The sequence below is a fragment of the Megalobrama amblycephala genome, linkage group LG3 (genome assembly GCF_018812025.1).
Source record: "Megalobrama amblycephala isolate DHTTF-2021 linkage group LG3, ASM1881202v1, whole genome shotgun sequence".
In the NCBI taxonomy this organism is placed as follows: domain Eukaryota; kingdom Metazoa; phylum Chordata; class Actinopteri; order Cypriniformes; family Xenocyprididae; genus Megalobrama; species Megalobrama amblycephala.
In genome coordinates, this window is record NC_063046.1 from 27,018,388 (window position 1) to 27,036,208 (window position 17,821).

The window sequence follows — 17,821 nt, forward strand, 5'->3', positions numbered from 1 at the left end:
GACGCAATAGTAACTAAGCTACATGAAAAAATAATAATTCAAGTGCATCACAAACTTATATTTAACAGACCGTTTTGGATATTTTTTATTTTATTTTAATTTTATTTTTTTGAAATTGTATAGATTCAAAGGGCTGTTTGGAAATGAAAAAAAACAGTCACTCCACACTACCTAAATCTCTACAGACTATTTATCTTTTCAAATATTTCAAATAAAATGTTTTCATAATAGTGCACTTCTCTTAACTGGTCTCCAAAATAACTAACAAAAAAGATCATGTTCTTGGTATGGTATATATGTATCATGGGCGTTTCCTTCGAGGAGGCAAGGGAGGCAGTGCCTCCTCAAAAAAAAAAAAAAAAAAAAAAATAGGATGAGAAAATAATCCATATTACATATAAAACAACACAAATATTACAAATTATGACATTAAAATGAGCACGAGTCACTCGTATTTCTTAAGGAACACTGCCCAACAGCGACACCCGCAGGTGAAGTTACAGCAGGAGTCATGCCTCCCTTTGCTCTCATAGGAAACCATAGAAAATCATCAGACCCCCGGCGTGCGGTGGGTTTTGTAGGGGGTAATTGAGAATGAATGGGAGAAAGTCATGTGAGAGGTGGCAATGTCTCCATCGCTGTATGATTGGATGTAATTGGTTATGATTGGATATGATTGGTTTGTGCGATAATTCCCGCCTCTTGTTTACGTGCACATTCCGCGCGTTTGAATGAACAAATGATGGCATCAATGGGAAGACTAACTGAAAAGTAAACAGATCACCCAGATAGATATCACCGCTTTATGTCACGTCAAAATCAAACTTGAAATGGACTGAAAGCATGATGACTGCATCTTCATGTCTGTGACAGACGGTGTTTACGGAGCATGACTGATGATCCAAAATAGCCTAAGTTGACTATTAAAAAGAAAAACATCAATACACAAATAAAATATATTAAGTTATTTTTGCCTTTAGTTATTTTGGAATGAATGTAGAAATGCTTAAAACACTAACTTGATGAGATTGAGATTGTTTTGATAAATAGAACATTTATTACAATACATTGTTAATGTAAAATTACAAAATATAATTGTATTTGGTTTCTTTTTTGATGTAATGTAATGTTCATTTAACAAGGAAGATGTGTCAACGTTAAGAGTAATGCACATGAATTTACATTGATTCATAAATAATTAAAAAATGTGCCTCTTCATTTCAGAACACCACTGCAAGCCACTGATATGTATGTATGTATGTATATCATTATTATGATAACATGGTATCATGCTAATAATTTTTTTTATGAGTTATTACCATATGATACAATCAATGTACCATGATGCCACAGAGACAAAACATGCTTCACACTTAAAAGCATAAGTAAATAACAAAATAAGAGCCTGCTACCTTTTGTTAGATTAACTTAATCATAATTATGCCTTACTAACACAAAAAAGTGAACTTACTGAAATGGCAAGTGAGGAAACAACAAATAAAGAAGCAAGTGACGTGTGAAGCTGAACACTTCCTCTCTCTGAGAGCAGGGGATGGGCTTGTTCTCTAAGAAAACTTTCAGATTTCCTCTGCTCGGCTCACAGCAGAGAAGAACAGCGTTCATTTGTTCATTGCTAATAGTAGGGAGCATGTCATTTGTAAGCACCCTCCGTCAGTGGGATGAGGCCGTGGCTTGTGTGGAGCAAAGAGACCCAGACTCTGCTCTCAGGATATTCCTCAACATTGAGGAGAAAAACTCCAAGATCGCCTTCAACATTGGCTGTCTTTATTTGAACAACAGTGAGTTAGATGAAGCTGAAAAGGTACAGTTACCAGGCAGATTCAGTGCTTTATACTACTTAAGAAAACAGAAATTAGAATACTATTGCTCTTTGAATTATGATTTGAAAATGTTTTGCTGCTTTAAAAAAAAGTTTGTGGCTGTAAAAAAAAAAAGGAAGTAAAAGTGGTTTCACTCTTTATGGGGAACTTTTATTTCTGTTATACATCTTAAGGCATTTGATGGAAGTATTGGAAAAGATGAACACCTGGCTGTGGCCTTTTTTCAGAGAGGAGTTACATTCTACAAAAAGGAAAAGTAAGGCCATTACCATCTCTTCTTGAATTTAGGAAATTAAAAAAATATTATATGCTTTTATTGTAGTTCAAAAGAGGGGACAACCCCATACAAAACAATAATATATGGGAAATATACTGGAAAAGATAATGCAATATATTAAATAATACATTTCCATAAATGGGAAACCAGTTCATATTTTCAATATACTGCAATGTATGCATTGACCATGTATGGCTATATACAGTATTGATACATATAAAAAAGTATATATAGGAATTAATATAGGAATTTCTCTTGAGTTAACGCTTGGGTTTACATAAAGTTTTATTTACATAATACATATCACTTTATTGTTTGTATAGTTACACATTTCATATATGAAAATATGTGTGATTGTATATAAGAAAAAAAGTGTTTACTGAAAACAAATATTAAAAGTTTGGGATTTTTGGACAATTGGATGTCTTGTTAAAGTCATGGCAACATGGTAGGTGGAAAATGAGATTTGTGCTTTATGTTCTATATATAACCCACCCCATTCTGTTTCTCTTGATGAAATGTCCTGACACTTAATTAAAATGTTCATAATTGTATGTACAGGTTTGAGGAGTCTCTTCTAGACTTCCAACAGGCATTTAAGCAGTTAAGAGGAAATCAACTAATAGATTACAAACCTCTGGGATTGAGATATAAACTGTATGCTTGTGAGGTAAGACAATAGTTGTGCCATGCATTGAACAGTGTGCATAGAATCTTGTTTTTCACCTTTATTGATTTTATACACTAATAGATGTGATGTTAATGACACATGATTTATTCCAAGTGATTAACTTGATGACTTAACATGTAAAGTATTTAACATGACTTTATGGGTGTCGGCAAGGCTCTCCCCCATAATGCTAAAGCTGAACTCAAGAGTCGAATCAACAAGCTCCCAGTCCATTCTCTGATGCAGTTGTTTTGTCCCATGCAACATTTAGGTGCTGCACAACATAGGGCTGGTACAGGCACAGTTGGGAAAATGGGAGGGAGCTCAAGAGAACCTACTAACTGCTCTGAACCTGAGGGCAGACGCCAAATTCAGCCATATTGACCATGCTCTGGATGCCATACTGGTCTGTAACTGCTAAAGTTTTCCACTTAACATTTATCAGTATTATTATCTTAACCAAAATTCAAATTAAAAAAGAAAATTACTGACAGAAATGCAAATTTATTAAGTTGCCACCCTAAATGGATGAACTGAATAAATTGCACACTGAATGCACTTTTTTTTCACAATGATATAAAGCTAGTTGTTAAGTTTTATCTCAAATCTAAATGCATAATCTTATATGTTTTGTTGTTCTTTTGTAACATATTGCAGTTTCTAAGTAAAAGTTGGTCAAATTTGCCGTTGCATAATTAATGGTTCTAGTTAGTATTTGTGAGAAGTTGTGTAAGATGCAGGAAGGTCAAAATTCACAAGACAGATGAAGTCATGCTTCATCACTGTGAATGTGTCATTCTTTGTAGGCATTTTAATGACAAATTAAAATTACATATTTTTAAAACTGTTGCATCAGAAAAAAAAAAAAAATCAGTTTTATTACGCTGATGAGCATAGTGCAACACAGCATGAATTGTATGCTGTGGTTGTCTTGATACGTTGTTTTAAAATGTCTACATATTGTGATTTCCTCTTTCCAGAAGCAGAAGCTCTTTCCTCTGATAGAGATTCGAGCAGGGCTGCTATTCAAACCCAATAAGCACTATGTGGCAGAGCTAGAGAAAAGGGACTATCTTGGAAAAGCCAAGGTACCCACCACCCTATTATCAAATTAATACAATGTGCAATCACTAAAACTTATGTCCAGTTACTGAAACTATCCCTTTTCTATTTGGCCATTAAATTAGACAGAACTGATTAAGACTACTGTTTTTTATTTTATTTATTTTTTCCATAGGTTGTATCTTCCATTGTACCCTCAGATGAGTTTTCTGGTTTTGCTCCACTTCAGCCTCAAGTAAGTAGTGTTGTTAACAAGTGGGTCGAGTAAATAAGTTAACAGTGGTATGAATTAAGAATAACAGAGAGAGGTTTGAAGATATTTTAATGCTCAAAACCGTTATTTTAATGACCACATAATTTGTCTATTGTTTAGGTTGACAATGTTCCATCTACACCAAAAGTCCCAGAAGTACTAAGGTAAAACTAGTCATGTTCAAAATGAAGAACATTATTTAAAGCATATTAACCTCGAACTCTCTAAAACTTAAATAAATACAGTTTGTGGAGTTTTGTTGTTGTTTTGTTGTGTGTATATCAAGTGAAAATCCTGTCATCATTTACTTACCCTCAAGTTGTTCCAAACCTGTATGAATTTCTTTCGTCTGCTGAACACATATGAAGATATTTTGAAGAATACGGGTAACCAAACAGTTGATGGTAGCCATTGACTTCCATAAGTCAATGTCTACCAGGAACTGTTTGGTTACCCGCATTCATGAAATGATAACCACAGCACTCTACTTCAAGAGATGTAGTCTTGACACAGCTGAAAAGAATATTAATACAGTAGAATTTGAAATAAAATAATGAAATACATCTCTAGTACTTTCCTTAATTTCAGGTAGCCAAACTAAGCTAAAGCATCTGGTTGCAAAGCAGTTGGGAGAGTTTTTGACTACAGCAATAATAATTAGAATTTGGCTATATTCATTCGGTTTTATTTGGTTACGAGATTTCAGTGACTCAGTTTTCAATGATGTCCAGCTTTGTTTCATTGTAAGATTTCAGTGATGGTTAAATTTGTTCCTTTGAAAGACGGTCAGTTTTGTTTCATTGAGATATTTCAATGACAGTCGGTTTTATTCTGTGATGAGATCTCAATTTTTCTTTACAAAATCTCAATGACAGTCCATTTTATTTGATTACAAAATCTCAATGATGGTCAGTTTTGTTCCATTACTAGATCTTAATGTTGGTTGGTTATGTTCAATTACGAGATGCCGTTCTTTTTTTTTTTTTTTAGCATGCCCACCTCTTCCCTTGTGAGAACTAATTAAAGTCCTATGTGACGTGAAACTAACTAATTGCATGGTATATGATATAATGTAGGAATTATTTTTGCCCCAGGGTTACACCCCTTATTTTCTGGGGTTTACTTTAACCCTTGTTTCAGTACAGTTTATAACCCAGTCTCTCAGGAGGTCTCCCATCCAGATATAGACCGGGCTCAACCCTGCTTAGCTTCAGTGGGTGTCAGTGTTGCCAGATTGGAAATGTCCAATTATCGTACCAGAAGCTCAAAATTATCGTATTTGGAACAAAATTATCGTACACGCCTTTTTTTTTTTTATAGGTAAATTAATAACTATTGATTTTTACAACGGAAAGAATCAATACTGAACTAACTTAAGCTGGACAATCACACTATTTTAGCAGCTGTACAGCCAATGTTCCCTCTATCTCTGTAAAGCTATACTTTGACACAATCTGCATTGTAAAAAGAGCTGTATAAATAAATAAAGGTGACATGACAAATCAAACGTACAGAATACAGCTATTTATCTATAGACCAACAACTTTTTGACATGAACTGCAAATTACCACAATACATAAATAATTAGGCGTACCTTAGTGAGAAACAACTGACCTAAGCGCCGCGGCAAGAAGGTTAACTTGAGCTCGTGAGAGAGAGTCATTCTCCACGATTATTGGCCGAGAAGATGTAACATGAGATGAGATGGAAGACCAAAGTGCCTAACAAAGTTCACATTCTCCTTACAATCACGACGTAGTGGATCCACCTGGGATCCACACAGCTAGATCAATGAACCGATTATAACGACCATCATTTTAAGTGACACAAAATAATGAAATTATCGTACATTATGGGATTTTTTCCCCCATTATTGATCGTACATCGTACAGAGGTCAAAATTATCGTACAAATACGATAATTATCGTACGTCTGGCAACACTGGTGGGTGTGCAGGTGAAAGTAGTGATGTTACGGTCTGTGCCGAGGCTTCGGATCGTGTGTCGAGAAATCCCGGAAGCTTTCAGTGAAGCGCGTATCGAGGCTTGTATCACTTTAGATCAGTGACGTCATTGATGACGTTCGAAGCCTCGCTTCTGCCTGACTGGTTCGACTGGATGCGGTTCGAATTTTGGCGCGACATTTTGACAGATATATAAACTCATGGGATCCCCTCAGAATGTGTGGTTTTAGAATAATAATATCGCCCCTCCTGCCTATTATGACCAAAGAATTTATTTACACACATTTGATAGCCCCATTCATTTAAAAACCAATATGCTTATTACACAGTTATGTTATACAATCATTATATACAACCTGAAAATACACATTACATTCAAATAAATATATAAGTCTTTGTGGAAATTGATTTTTTCTTCACCGTTATTTCTAAGCCATAACTGCCGCAAAATAAAGTGTATCACAGATCACATCAAGCCATCTGTAATGTATCTACTTGTTTTACACTCTTTGACCACCAGGTGGTGTTGTGAGCAAATGAAGCCCCGAGAAATGAACCCTTTTGTGAGCCACTTGGCTTAAAAGCTTCAGTGCTTCATGAGGCTTTCATCTCGCCATCACTAGGTGAACGCTTCAGGTTGAGACCCTCTACGTAGAAATGTAAATCTCAACAATGGTGACATGCTTAGAGAAAAACTAACACTAAAGGGCCCGGTTTCACAGACAGGGCTTAGTCTAAGCCAGGATTCAATTAGGACATATAAGTAGTTTTTATAAACATTCATTAGAAAAAAAACATTACTGGTGTGCATCGTGACACAAAACAATGGCAATGACATATTTGGTCACCGTGATTTTGCAAGCAAGACATGTTCCTGGATCAACATGTTTTGTTGATCCTGGAACAACATTTCTATCCGAACATTTAGTCCTAACCTTTTCCCAACCCCTAAACCTAATCCTACCCATAACTTATCCCTAAAATCAGAGGAAAATTATAGCTGAATATCACTTTTGTGGAAGCACCTAACCCAGCCTAAACTTGACATACATGGTAAACTTGTCCCTCAAATCTGATCTGGTTGATTGGAATGTTGTTCCAGGATCAACAAAGATGCTGATCCAGGAACATGTTGTACTTGGTGAAATCATGTTCACTGACATATTGTAAGGTATGTCAGTGCAAGTTAATTTCAGTTAAATCAGCTCAAACATACATTTTAGTAGGACTAGCCTTGTCTGTGAAATCAGGGGAAGGTATGTTTAGATGATAATGATGTACTAAAAATGAAAAAAAAAAAAAAAAAAAATCTTTGTACAAGTGACAATGTTAGCAAAAATCCCCATTCACATGGATTCATGCAAATGAGGAATTGTTTTTGCCCCAGGGATACACCCTTTATTTAGTACAGTCTATAGCAACTCTATTGGGGTATTAAGCAGTATGTAATGTGCTGTATAGACTATTTCACACCAGGGTTACACACATTATTGCGACTATTCTGGGGCATTAGAACCCTTTTCCCTCAACATCCTAGTTTCTCAAGAAATCTTCCCATGCAGATATAAATTGGTCTCAACCCTGCTTAGTTTATTTTTTTAAGATGACACACAAAGACATCAAGAATCGGCACATGAATCTCAACAATGGTGACAATCAAAAGTGTCATGCCGCAATGCTGGGAACAATAGTACAAAACTCCCAGCATGCATCACAGCATGAATAAATTATGCAGCTGAATTGTCCTATTATTTTTTTTAATTCTAACTGTAAGCTTTTATTTTTTGCTGTGGTTTTTGTTCTGTCGTTTAGTCTTTTAGTTCTGTCACTTTTGTGATGTCAAGAGTTGATCTGATTGTCTGAATATTTTGTTGTCACCATCGTTGAGATTCATGTGCTGATTGCTTATATCTGAATTGCAAAACACAATTCAAATGACACCAGTGAATGGCTAAAATTCATCATCTGAGCTCGTTTCGGCTTTTTTGCTACTGCAAAAGTGTTTGACAAACACACTGTCACAGCAGCCAGAGAAGACAAACATATTATAAGATTTAAGAGCCCAACTAATGGAAACACCAATCACCATTACGGTCAGGCCCGGATTAAGAACACATTGGGCCCTGGGGCTATAGCAACACCAAGGGCCCCCTTTCATCTGATTGCCATGTCACAGTGTCTTGTACAACAGTAATTTTTTTTTATTATTGTTATTATTTTTATATTTTTACAAATCTTATTTTATCAAATCATTTTATATAAGCACAAGCACACTAAATATTCCTTGCTATTTAACACATTACAAACAAATGCATTAACTCCAGATATGAACTCCAAACAAACAGGTTGCCAAAAGCAGCAAAAACATTTGTCATACTTCAGTCATAGCCTACTTCCTCAATGATTACTTTACCATGAATATTTTAAAGAGATAGTTCACGCAAAAATGAAAATTGTCATTACTTACATGTTACATGTTGGTAACCAGACAGTTGACGGCACCCATTGACTTCCATAGTAGGAAAAAAATCAGTGGGTGCCATCAACTGTCTGGTTACGAACCTTCTCTAAAATATTTTCTTTTGTGTTCAACTGAAAAAAGAAACTCATTCAGGTTTAAAACAGCTTGAAAGTGAGTATGTGATGACAGGATTTCAATTTTTGGGTGAACTATCCCTTTAAGGACAAGGGTCCGCATGCTAACTATTAGGATGCTGTCACTTTAAGACCTGCACGCGCCCGATTTTCTCAACTCCCTTCGGACATAACCAACTGTGTTTATGTAAACCTTTTGTGTATTTGACAGTATTATAGCGCAATCAGACGCGAAAGATGAAGTCCAGTAGTCAGGTGCTGTTTGACAGGCTTAAGTGTGTGTGTGCACGCTTCAGAAAAAGCGCATCTCAGAACAGCACACGAATGACATGTTTAACTGGCAGGGCTTTAAAGCACATGCAAATAAAGAACTTTTGTCATTGCGAATAAGTGCAGTGTCCCGTGAGTAACTCTACCGCTGACATGTGATGTGAATGTGTCGAGGTCGAGTTGTACGGATGGAGGCACCAGAACTGCAACTGAAAGGATGTGCTTCAAAGGCAGATAGTGGAGACAAGTCACACGACATTGGTGTTCGTCAAAAAACAGTAGGAAAGTTAATTCGGGATTTTTACGCGGGTGATGATGATGAGGGAAAAAACATTGACATTCTGAATTCAAACGGCAATAAAATCAATCGACTCGTCCCTGTAAATGTTGAAAACACCTTAGGTTTTCATGAGAAACAATTACCATCCGAATAGGGCTTAACTCGTTATAAGAATAATAACTTGCTGCAGCTGCTATCTCACCTTCTTCAACGTGTAAAGCACGCAGATCGGCGACGGTGTCGGTGGGTGAAGATAATTGTGAGCTGCCGCTGCACGCGGGGTCTGGCTCGGATGTTTTATGTGAACTGAAATAGTTAGTTTTGGAATTTTTGCTGTAAGATTAGCATCCCTTTTCTCTCTTTCAAGCTTATTTTTCCTTTTTTTGCGCACCACTATCATTGTTTATCATTTTGAACACCAGCGAGGCCAATTTCCCATTTTCTAGTCTACCTGCAATAGCATAACGCAAAGAGGCGTTTCCCGATGTCATGGCGCGAATTGTAAAGTGATTTTGATTGGACGGTGATTTATCAGTCAGGCATATTTTCCAATCATTTTTTCTTGTTATTTTATTAGACAAAAATCAACCACCTATGACTTGTCAATCTCATTTCCTCCAGCCAATCACGGGCCCCCTCTACCCGCGGGCCCTGGGGCTTCAGCCCCACCTAGCCCTTATGTTAATCCGGCCCTGATTACGGTGACTTCAAATGAAACAAACATGAGCGTTAAACTTCTGTTGATTCTCAAAAATAACTTCTGTAGATGAATGACAGAATGAAGTCAATCTGGTTAGTAATCGGTGAAGCTGTAATGCTGTTTGTGGAGTTGTTTAATCCTCCTCTGCTGGGATTTATTGTCTTCTTTAACTTCAGTTGATTTTGTGGCTCAGATAAGTTCCAGTTCTGGGGCCGTATTCACAAAACATCTTAAGGCTAAAAGTAGCTCCTAACTTGCCGATTTAGGAGAAACTCTTAAAAATAATGGGCGTGTCAGTCCTAATTTTAGGAGTCCTAAATTTTTGCTCTAAGAGTATTTCACAAAGCATTTTAGCGCTAAAACTAGCTCCTAACTCTGTGAAACGTTAGGAGTAGTCAAGAGGACTCCTAAGTCACTAAGACCAAATCACAAACAGTCCTAATCCACCCAAAGACACTGTACACCATTGAGGCAATAGCGACAGAGCCTTGGGTGCGGAACCTTTTCTTCATAAATGCAATACATTTTGATTTATAGATTTGAATCTACAATGAGGCACCAAAAAAATCTTTAATAAATAAATAAATATTGTCTGATTACCTGTGCCAGTGGTTTTCATGAGTTCCCACTTACAAATGATTGAATAGAGTAATATATATATATATATACTAGTTAACTGTATATACTAGTTTAATTAGTGACACTTAGCCTACATTTTAAAACCTTTATGGCAACAATATGGCAATATTTTATTTTGACTATGGCAACATTTTTATTAAAAAATATTTATTTGAATAATGCAACATTTGTATTTTAAAACCTTTATTTTAATATGGAAACATGACACCTCATTCTACAATATTTCTATGATTAAATAGCTGACTCCTCCCCCATCAGCCAGTCACTGTGTGTTTACTCCATAGCAACGAGGTCAGCCCCGCCCTTACTCTTAGCTTAAGGCTTCTGTCTATTCCTTAGTAAAAGTTTGTCTCAGCAGCTTTGTGAATAGGTTTTAAGAGAAAACTCTTTACTGCTATTTAGGAGAACTCTTAGTGGTAAGATAAAATGTTTTGTGAATACGGCCCCTGGTTTATTTCTTTGCTCTTGGCTGACATATGGCATTGCTATGACCTGCTTGTGGCTCAGATCTGGCAAACAGGAGCGGTCCGCCCAAGTGCCATCACTCCACACAACACGTGGCCCAGATCATCTTACAACGCATGGCAAATTTAGGCCGACACAAAGTTGCTATCTGGGAAGTGTCATTTGGAACTCATTTATAGAGTGATTTTTATTAAAAATATATGTTGATAATGATTAAACACTTCAGTGCCCTCAGAAAAGGCACCATTTTAGGTATCCCATCCTATATAAAGGGATGGATTGTGTGTGTGTGTGTGTGAGAGAGAGAGAGAGAGAGAAAGTCTGGTGGTCACTCCAATCCCCCTTGATTTTTTTTTTTTTTTTTTTTACAATTTGACCTCTAGGTTTAGAACAACTTGAGGATGAGTAAATGATGAACTATCCATTTAAGACAGTAAATGTAAATATCATAATCAACAGGGTATTTGAAGGTGAGCCACACACTGTTCTCTATGAGTTTTTTCCTGAGACCAAAGAAGAGCTGGCTGTGTTGCCTGGAAACATTGTCTTTGTTCTTCAGAAAGGAGCAGACAACTGGGCATCTGTTGTTTTCAATGAGAAGGTACATTTTTGGTAAATTATCATAGAGGGCAGAGTTTAATGTCAAAAGAACATTCCAGTGGCATGCTAAGGTAATCAACATATACTCACCGGCCATTTTAATAGGTACACTGGTTGAACTGCTCATTAATGCAAATATCTAATCAGCCAATCACATGGCAGCAACTCAGTGCATTTAGGCTTGTAGACATGGTCAAGATTATCTTCTGAAGTTCAAACTGAGCATCAGAATAGGAAAGGTGATTTAAAGGTGCTCTAAGTGATCCTGGGTGGAGTAACTTCCTGTTGACATTCAAAGTGGTGTCAAACAAAACAGAGGCTAGCTAGACCCTCCCTCCTCCTCCTCCTCCTCCGTGTGTTCAGGGGACAGGCAGCTAGCGGATAGTGAGGAGATGTTTGCTGTATGTGACAAAAAATGTTTTGGCCTAAAAATGCATGACATCGCTTAGAGCACCTTTAAGTGACTTTGAACATGGCATGGTTGTTGATGTCCATCCCGTTATGGGATGCACCCATTTTCTGATGGCTACTTCCAGCAGGACAACACACCGTGTCACAAAGCTCAAATCATCTCAAACTGGTTTCTTGGACATGATAATGACTTCACTAAATACGAGATCTCAATCCAATAGAGCACTATTGGGATGTGGTGGAACAGGAGATTCGCATCATGGATGTGCAGCCGACAATTCTGCAGCACCTGCGTGTTGCATGTATATTATCATGTCAATATGGACCAAAATCTCTGAGGAATGTTTCCAGCACCTTGTTGAATCTATGCCTCCAAGAATTAAGGCAGTTCTAAATGCAACCCAGTACTAGCAAGGTGCACCTAATAAAGTCCGGTGAGTGTATGTTCAAAGCAGAGAGAATAATGCCCTATTTTGTTTAATTTTTTTGTTTTCTATTTTCAGCGAGGTCTTGTACCTTATAATTTCCTCGAACCATTGGATATTGTTACAATGACATCAAAACCAGTGCAGGTAATTGCCTTTTGAACAAATATGCTGTATTCCAGAACAGCAAAAGATACTATGTTGGCGTAAATACCAAAATACAGGTGCACGGAGATTAATTGTATATAGATTTATAACTCAAACCACACCTTAGATGTTGTAGTTGAGATCCATGTTAGCTGATGCTGTCCTCCAGAAGCTACTCACGTTTGATTGAGCAAAATACTTTTTTGTTCTACATTATAAAAACTGTCAACCTCTTATAGATTGAACCAGTAAATATAAATGATGAAATACCAGCTCCACCAAGAAGAGCGCCACCTAGTAGACCAGTGGGTACAGAAGGCCTGAAAACTGTGAATGCAGAGGTTCAGTATTTCATTACATACAACTTAATCACAGTATACTAACTGTAACCTGAAATCAACTAACATTAACTATCAAACAATTCTTACATTACATATCAAAAAGCCAATTTTAGATATAGGCATATTGTTTGTGGCAGATTGATTATTAGTAATATAATTATTGCTCAAGCTCCACTATATTCCTTACAGACTAGTAACACTAGTGAATTCTCAGGCTGCATTGTGAAAGTACACTTTCAGTTCACCATAGCAATTAGTATTGCACTTGGACAACCATATGGAGTCATTCTTCAGATGATCAGCTCTAAACTTAAGCTGCCTGCGTCAACGTTAATTTTACGGTAACTATACCAGTTGTGACATTCCCAGCACTGTATTAAAATATTTCATGGGGGAAAAAATGTAGTTGTAATGTACCTTTCAGTTATGCCAAGGAAGGCTCGCATGAGAGAGTGATTATTGAGGACTCTGAAATGAAGGCTGTGTGGAATAGTGTGAAGGATGGCCGTCTTACGCTGTGGTGTTCAGTGACAGAGGTAAAGTACAACAGCTTGACTTCTCTACTCTCACACAGGATCAAATGACAGCATAATATAGCTTAGATATATAACTGCTAAGTGTACACTATACCTTACAAATAGTAATATCAAAATAAGACAGCTTTGTCTTACATTTCTTTTACCCCCAAATTTCTTTTCTGGCCCTTCCCAAAACTGCTGTCCGAAAGGATAAACGTGTGCCACATGAGAAAATGGTAGCTCTTTACTCTTATGACTCTACTACCCCAGAAGATTTGGTTTTCAAACAGGGAAACATCATCACAATTCTCTCAAAAGGTAGGAAGTAATTCACTAATATGGACAAAATACAGTATGAAATAAGGCATTCTTGAAATGAATTTCTGATTTTTCTTTCATTTTCAGTCAATGACGAGTGGCTTGAGGGTCAATGCAACGGGAAGATTGGCATATTCCCATCAACCTTTGTTAAAGCACTTAATGGGGATCAGTAATGTGATTGAATGTTGATTTACACATATTTGGCATGCTTTTTTTTTTTTTTAACATGTATATTGTTAAACTAATCTTTGCTATCCCGCTTTGTTTGTGTAGTACGTCATACTACACATCATAACATATACTGATGTCATATTTTGATAAAGGCAGAAGGACGAGTTTTATTCTGTTTGATTAACATTTAAAAAAAAAAGACAACATTAAAGCACATTTAACATCTGTTACATTTTTCTTCTATTATTCAATTTGCTTTCTATAGCTTGCTACCGTATTGGTAGCACAATAGAACTTCATATTCATATATTTAACAAATATTATTATATTTACCTTCCTTGATATTTGACCAGCAGCAAAAATCCTCTTCAATATACTGATGCGATTCATGTGATGTGAGTGTGAAAGTAGTCCTTTGATTTATGTGACAGTCCAATAGTAAATGAGTGTTATGATTTTTGAGGAGATGTTAAAGCATCTTTGATACCGACACCCTCCTCCTCATAAGCGATTGCAATGCCTCTCCGTCCCTCTGCAGCTTTCACCACTGGTGTCTGCCCCAGTTTGGGCTCCAGTCCCTGCCAACTACGGCCAGCCAAAAATGATGCTGCAAAACAAAAAGATCATGATCATATTCTGCATTTGCATGAATCAAACTTTTTCTTAAGAAAGTGGCAGAATTACTACCGCAACTACAATTCAGCATGGCCTCAGACTCTATACCTGCAGTGTTAGTATTGGCCACAGTGAGAGTCTGATTCCTGGGCACAAGTGAAGAAGCCCCTAATGTGCCATTTATGATCTCAGATGAGGTGGTGGAACAGGCTCGCAGAGCTCCTGTAATAAGAGAGACATCTGTGGTCTCTTCTTCAGTGGTAGACTGATTTGGTTCAGGGAAAACCACATGGCTGCTTCCACCTATAATACAGGTTTCGTATTAGATGCTCAGAATGATACCATATATGAACACTGACATCATTCAAAGCCCATGTTATTAGTATGAATATTTTAAGCAACACAATGTCAATATCACAATGCTTTTCTGTTGCTCTATAGTATGATTTGTTAAAATTACGCAATATCATACCAGGCAGTAAATCTCTGAAGTCTGTGATATATTCTCCAGTCCACTCTCTTTGCTTATTGCAAGCCAAATCCATCTCAAAGGGAGTCACCACAGGTCTGTAGAATTCACTTGAATCCAGCAGTGAGTTCTCTGGACAGGCAACTAGCACATAAACATCAATTTCCAAGAAGTTGGCAAGCTTAGGAACATTGATCTTTCCCATTGCAAACATATAGCTCTTTTTGCCTGCTTTGTGAATAATGTCTTTCAGCTGTTCTATGATGGTCAGGTAATTGGCGACGCCCAGGGTGCCCACCAAAATGCCGACCACACTGGCATCTTTAGCCCGCTCAATGGCATAATAGCGTTTCATCAGTGCCTTGTTGATTTTAACTGATTCCACTCGCCCTGTGCACGTTTCTGGATTGAATGAGCTGAAGGCACAATGGTTCCAGGTCATCATGAAGTTTGTCAAAGTCAGGCCTTCCTGGCCAATGTAAAACATACTGTAATCATCAATACTCTGGCCCTTTTTTACACTAAACTGTCTGCCAAATTTAAAAATGACTATATCATCCTGTGAATCCAAGTGATCACTGTCCACACAGCTTTCCTGTATCAGTTCAGCACCACAGGAATGGTCCGTTTTTAGAAGAGATACCACAACATTGGGGTAGATATCACACAAAAACGTCCTGAGATCACCTGAGGAGAGATTCAAAAAAATTAACACACAACATTCACAATGTTATTAGAGGTCCAAAACTGCTCCTGGAGGGCCACAAACCTAGAATTTAGCTCCAATCCAAATGAATCACACCTGAAGCAGCTAAATTTGAGGGGACAGCCATGTGTATATACAATATCACGTGCACTTATTTAATCCCATAATGCACCGCTATAATAAGTGTACAACTGATGTACGCTCAATGGCTAGATAAGTGGTTCTCAATCTTTTTTGTCAGTTGATCCCATTAAATGTAAAATATTCCCTTTATGTTGCTAACTCATTTTCATTCACTCCTTCAAGTTGACTATATTTGTGGACTGATAGGGAATAGTGAAAAGGGTACAATTTTGGATACAGCCCCAGAAACTTCAAGGCAGGTGTGTTGGGGAAGGTTGGAGCTAATCTGTGCAAGACACTCAGACCCGAGCAGTAAGATTGGACACCCCTGCATTAAATGAACATTATTAAACAATAGCATAGGTTGAACAGTAACAATTACCTATAGCATGTGAATAGGTGACATCGTACAGTACGATGACATGACTTTGGCAGTCAGGGTAAAGCTCTTTAAAAGCTGCAGCACACTGCTGGACATCTATAGGTCTATTCCCAAACACATACAGAAGAGGTAGTCGTCTGCATGGGCTGAGGCAAGATGGCCCATAATGCACTATACAGTCTGCTCTTACATGTTCTGCTGCTACCTCATCCACACAACAGCTGAAAAGGAAAAAAACAGGTCTGGAAGTCAGAATTAGTCACACAATATTAACTGTGATCTTCTGTCATTTTAGACTGAAAAAAGTTTTGAATTTTTACAATTTTTTACTTCATCAGAATGGTATGATACTTGGAACATTTTGTGGCACTTGCATCATGGTATTACATATGCTTTTAGGGTTCTCACCTGCCATAGGATGTATCACCTAAAATGAATGTCTTTGCTTTGGTTTCATTCTCTATTTCGGTAGAGACCCGGACGGCATCAGGAAGGAGTTCATCTGGAAACTGCAAGGCTACCTGTGATAAAAAAAGGACAAACTGATGCCCTTAATAGATCAGTTGGACAAATGGTGAACATGACAGATGATTTCTAAAGATGTTGTCTTGCCTTCTTGAATTGATTACTAGTGACAAAATGACATGTCTCAGTTATTTGATACAGCTGCATCAAATTTCCAGCATGGCTGCTTGTTGTGACGGTGGGCACATAGACAGTGCGCTGAAGAACTGCCTCACTGTTGCTACTGAAAGCATCTGTCATCTTCTTTCAGGAGATAGTTATGTACTTTGGGTCTGAAAATAATGAGAGTTATAATTAAGCACTTCGTTCGTACTGCTGGAAAGAATAAACTCAGCAAAGTAATTGCCCTTCCCCACAACAGCACACAATCGAATATTTCACTTTCATCCAAACATAACGTAGCTCGGTCCAGTATAAAAACAGGGTTTAACACTGTGATGAACCTGATATTCATATAAATGAATACTGTCATTTATTAAAATACACAACTGATATGTCTCCCTCTCTTAAAGATACGATTTGTTTAGATTCATTATACAGTCTAATAAGTTGTACACTGAAGCCAGCTAGGAGTTTGCACAGAAACTGCTTGAAGCAGCTAAAACTTATTGGCCGCTGGATAAAATAATTTGATACCTGCATTTGCGGCCACCAAAATTACATATAATTAACCACAACAAAACGTAACGTACCAACACAAAGATGAACATATGTCAACTAATTCCCACGTGAGGTTGAGGAACACGGCACGCTCTTCTTCATCGTTCAGCGCCTGCGACTGGAGTTCCTCACACTGCCCTCTAGTGTACTGGAGACACTGTCACTGACGGTGACACCTTTCATATTCGACCTCAAAGAGCATGGACACAAAGACAATTCAAAACGACTAAACTTTTATTAATCAGAATAACATCATCTTATTCACTTTGACTTTTGTTGAATCAGAGTCATATTATCATAAATACACTTTTTTGTACATCTTGTGCGTTTAAGTCCTCACCTCATGCTTTTAATATGAAATCATTTTGTCATGTGTGATATGTAAACTCAAG

At 37.3% G+C, this 17,821-nt stretch overlaps 2 protein-coding genes across 2 annotated transcripts; one reads left to right on the forward strand and one right to left on the reverse strand.

Moving 5' to 3' along the window:
- Positions 1-1,537: 1,537 nt before the first annotated feature.
- Positions 1,538-14,179, forward strand: ncf2 (neutrophil cytosolic factor 2). Its single transcript, XM_048184742.1, has 14 exons — positions 1,538-1,822; positions 2,015-2,097; positions 2,680-2,788; positions 3,060-3,194; positions 3,769-3,876; positions 4,026-4,085; positions 4,224-4,267; positions 11,475-11,616; positions 12,530-12,598; positions 12,838-12,939; positions 13,129-13,280; positions 13,364-13,475; positions 13,667-13,775; positions 13,863-14,179. Exons 1-14 carry the CDS (start codon positions 1,553-1,555, stop codon positions 13,949-13,951), a joined length of 1,584 nt encoding a protein of 527 aa, XP_048040699.1. The 5' UTR covers positions 1,538-1,552; the 3' UTR covers positions 13,952-14,179.
- On the reverse strand, positions 14,094-17,633 carry dph2 (diphthamide biosynthesis 2). Its single transcript, XM_048184743.1, has 7 exons — positions 17,462-17,633; positions 16,857-17,041; positions 16,653-16,765; positions 16,245-16,465; positions 15,037-15,720; positions 14,673-14,867; positions 14,094-14,556 (listed from the first exon to the last, which is right to left on the reverse strand). Exons 2-7 carry the CDS (start codon positions 17,007-17,009, stop codon positions 14,399-14,401), a joined length of 1,524 nt encoding a protein of 507 aa, XP_048040700.1. The 5' UTR covers positions 17,010-17,041; positions 17,462-17,633; the 3' UTR covers positions 14,094-14,398.
- Between the last annotated feature and the right edge of the window lie 188 nt (positions 17,634-17,821).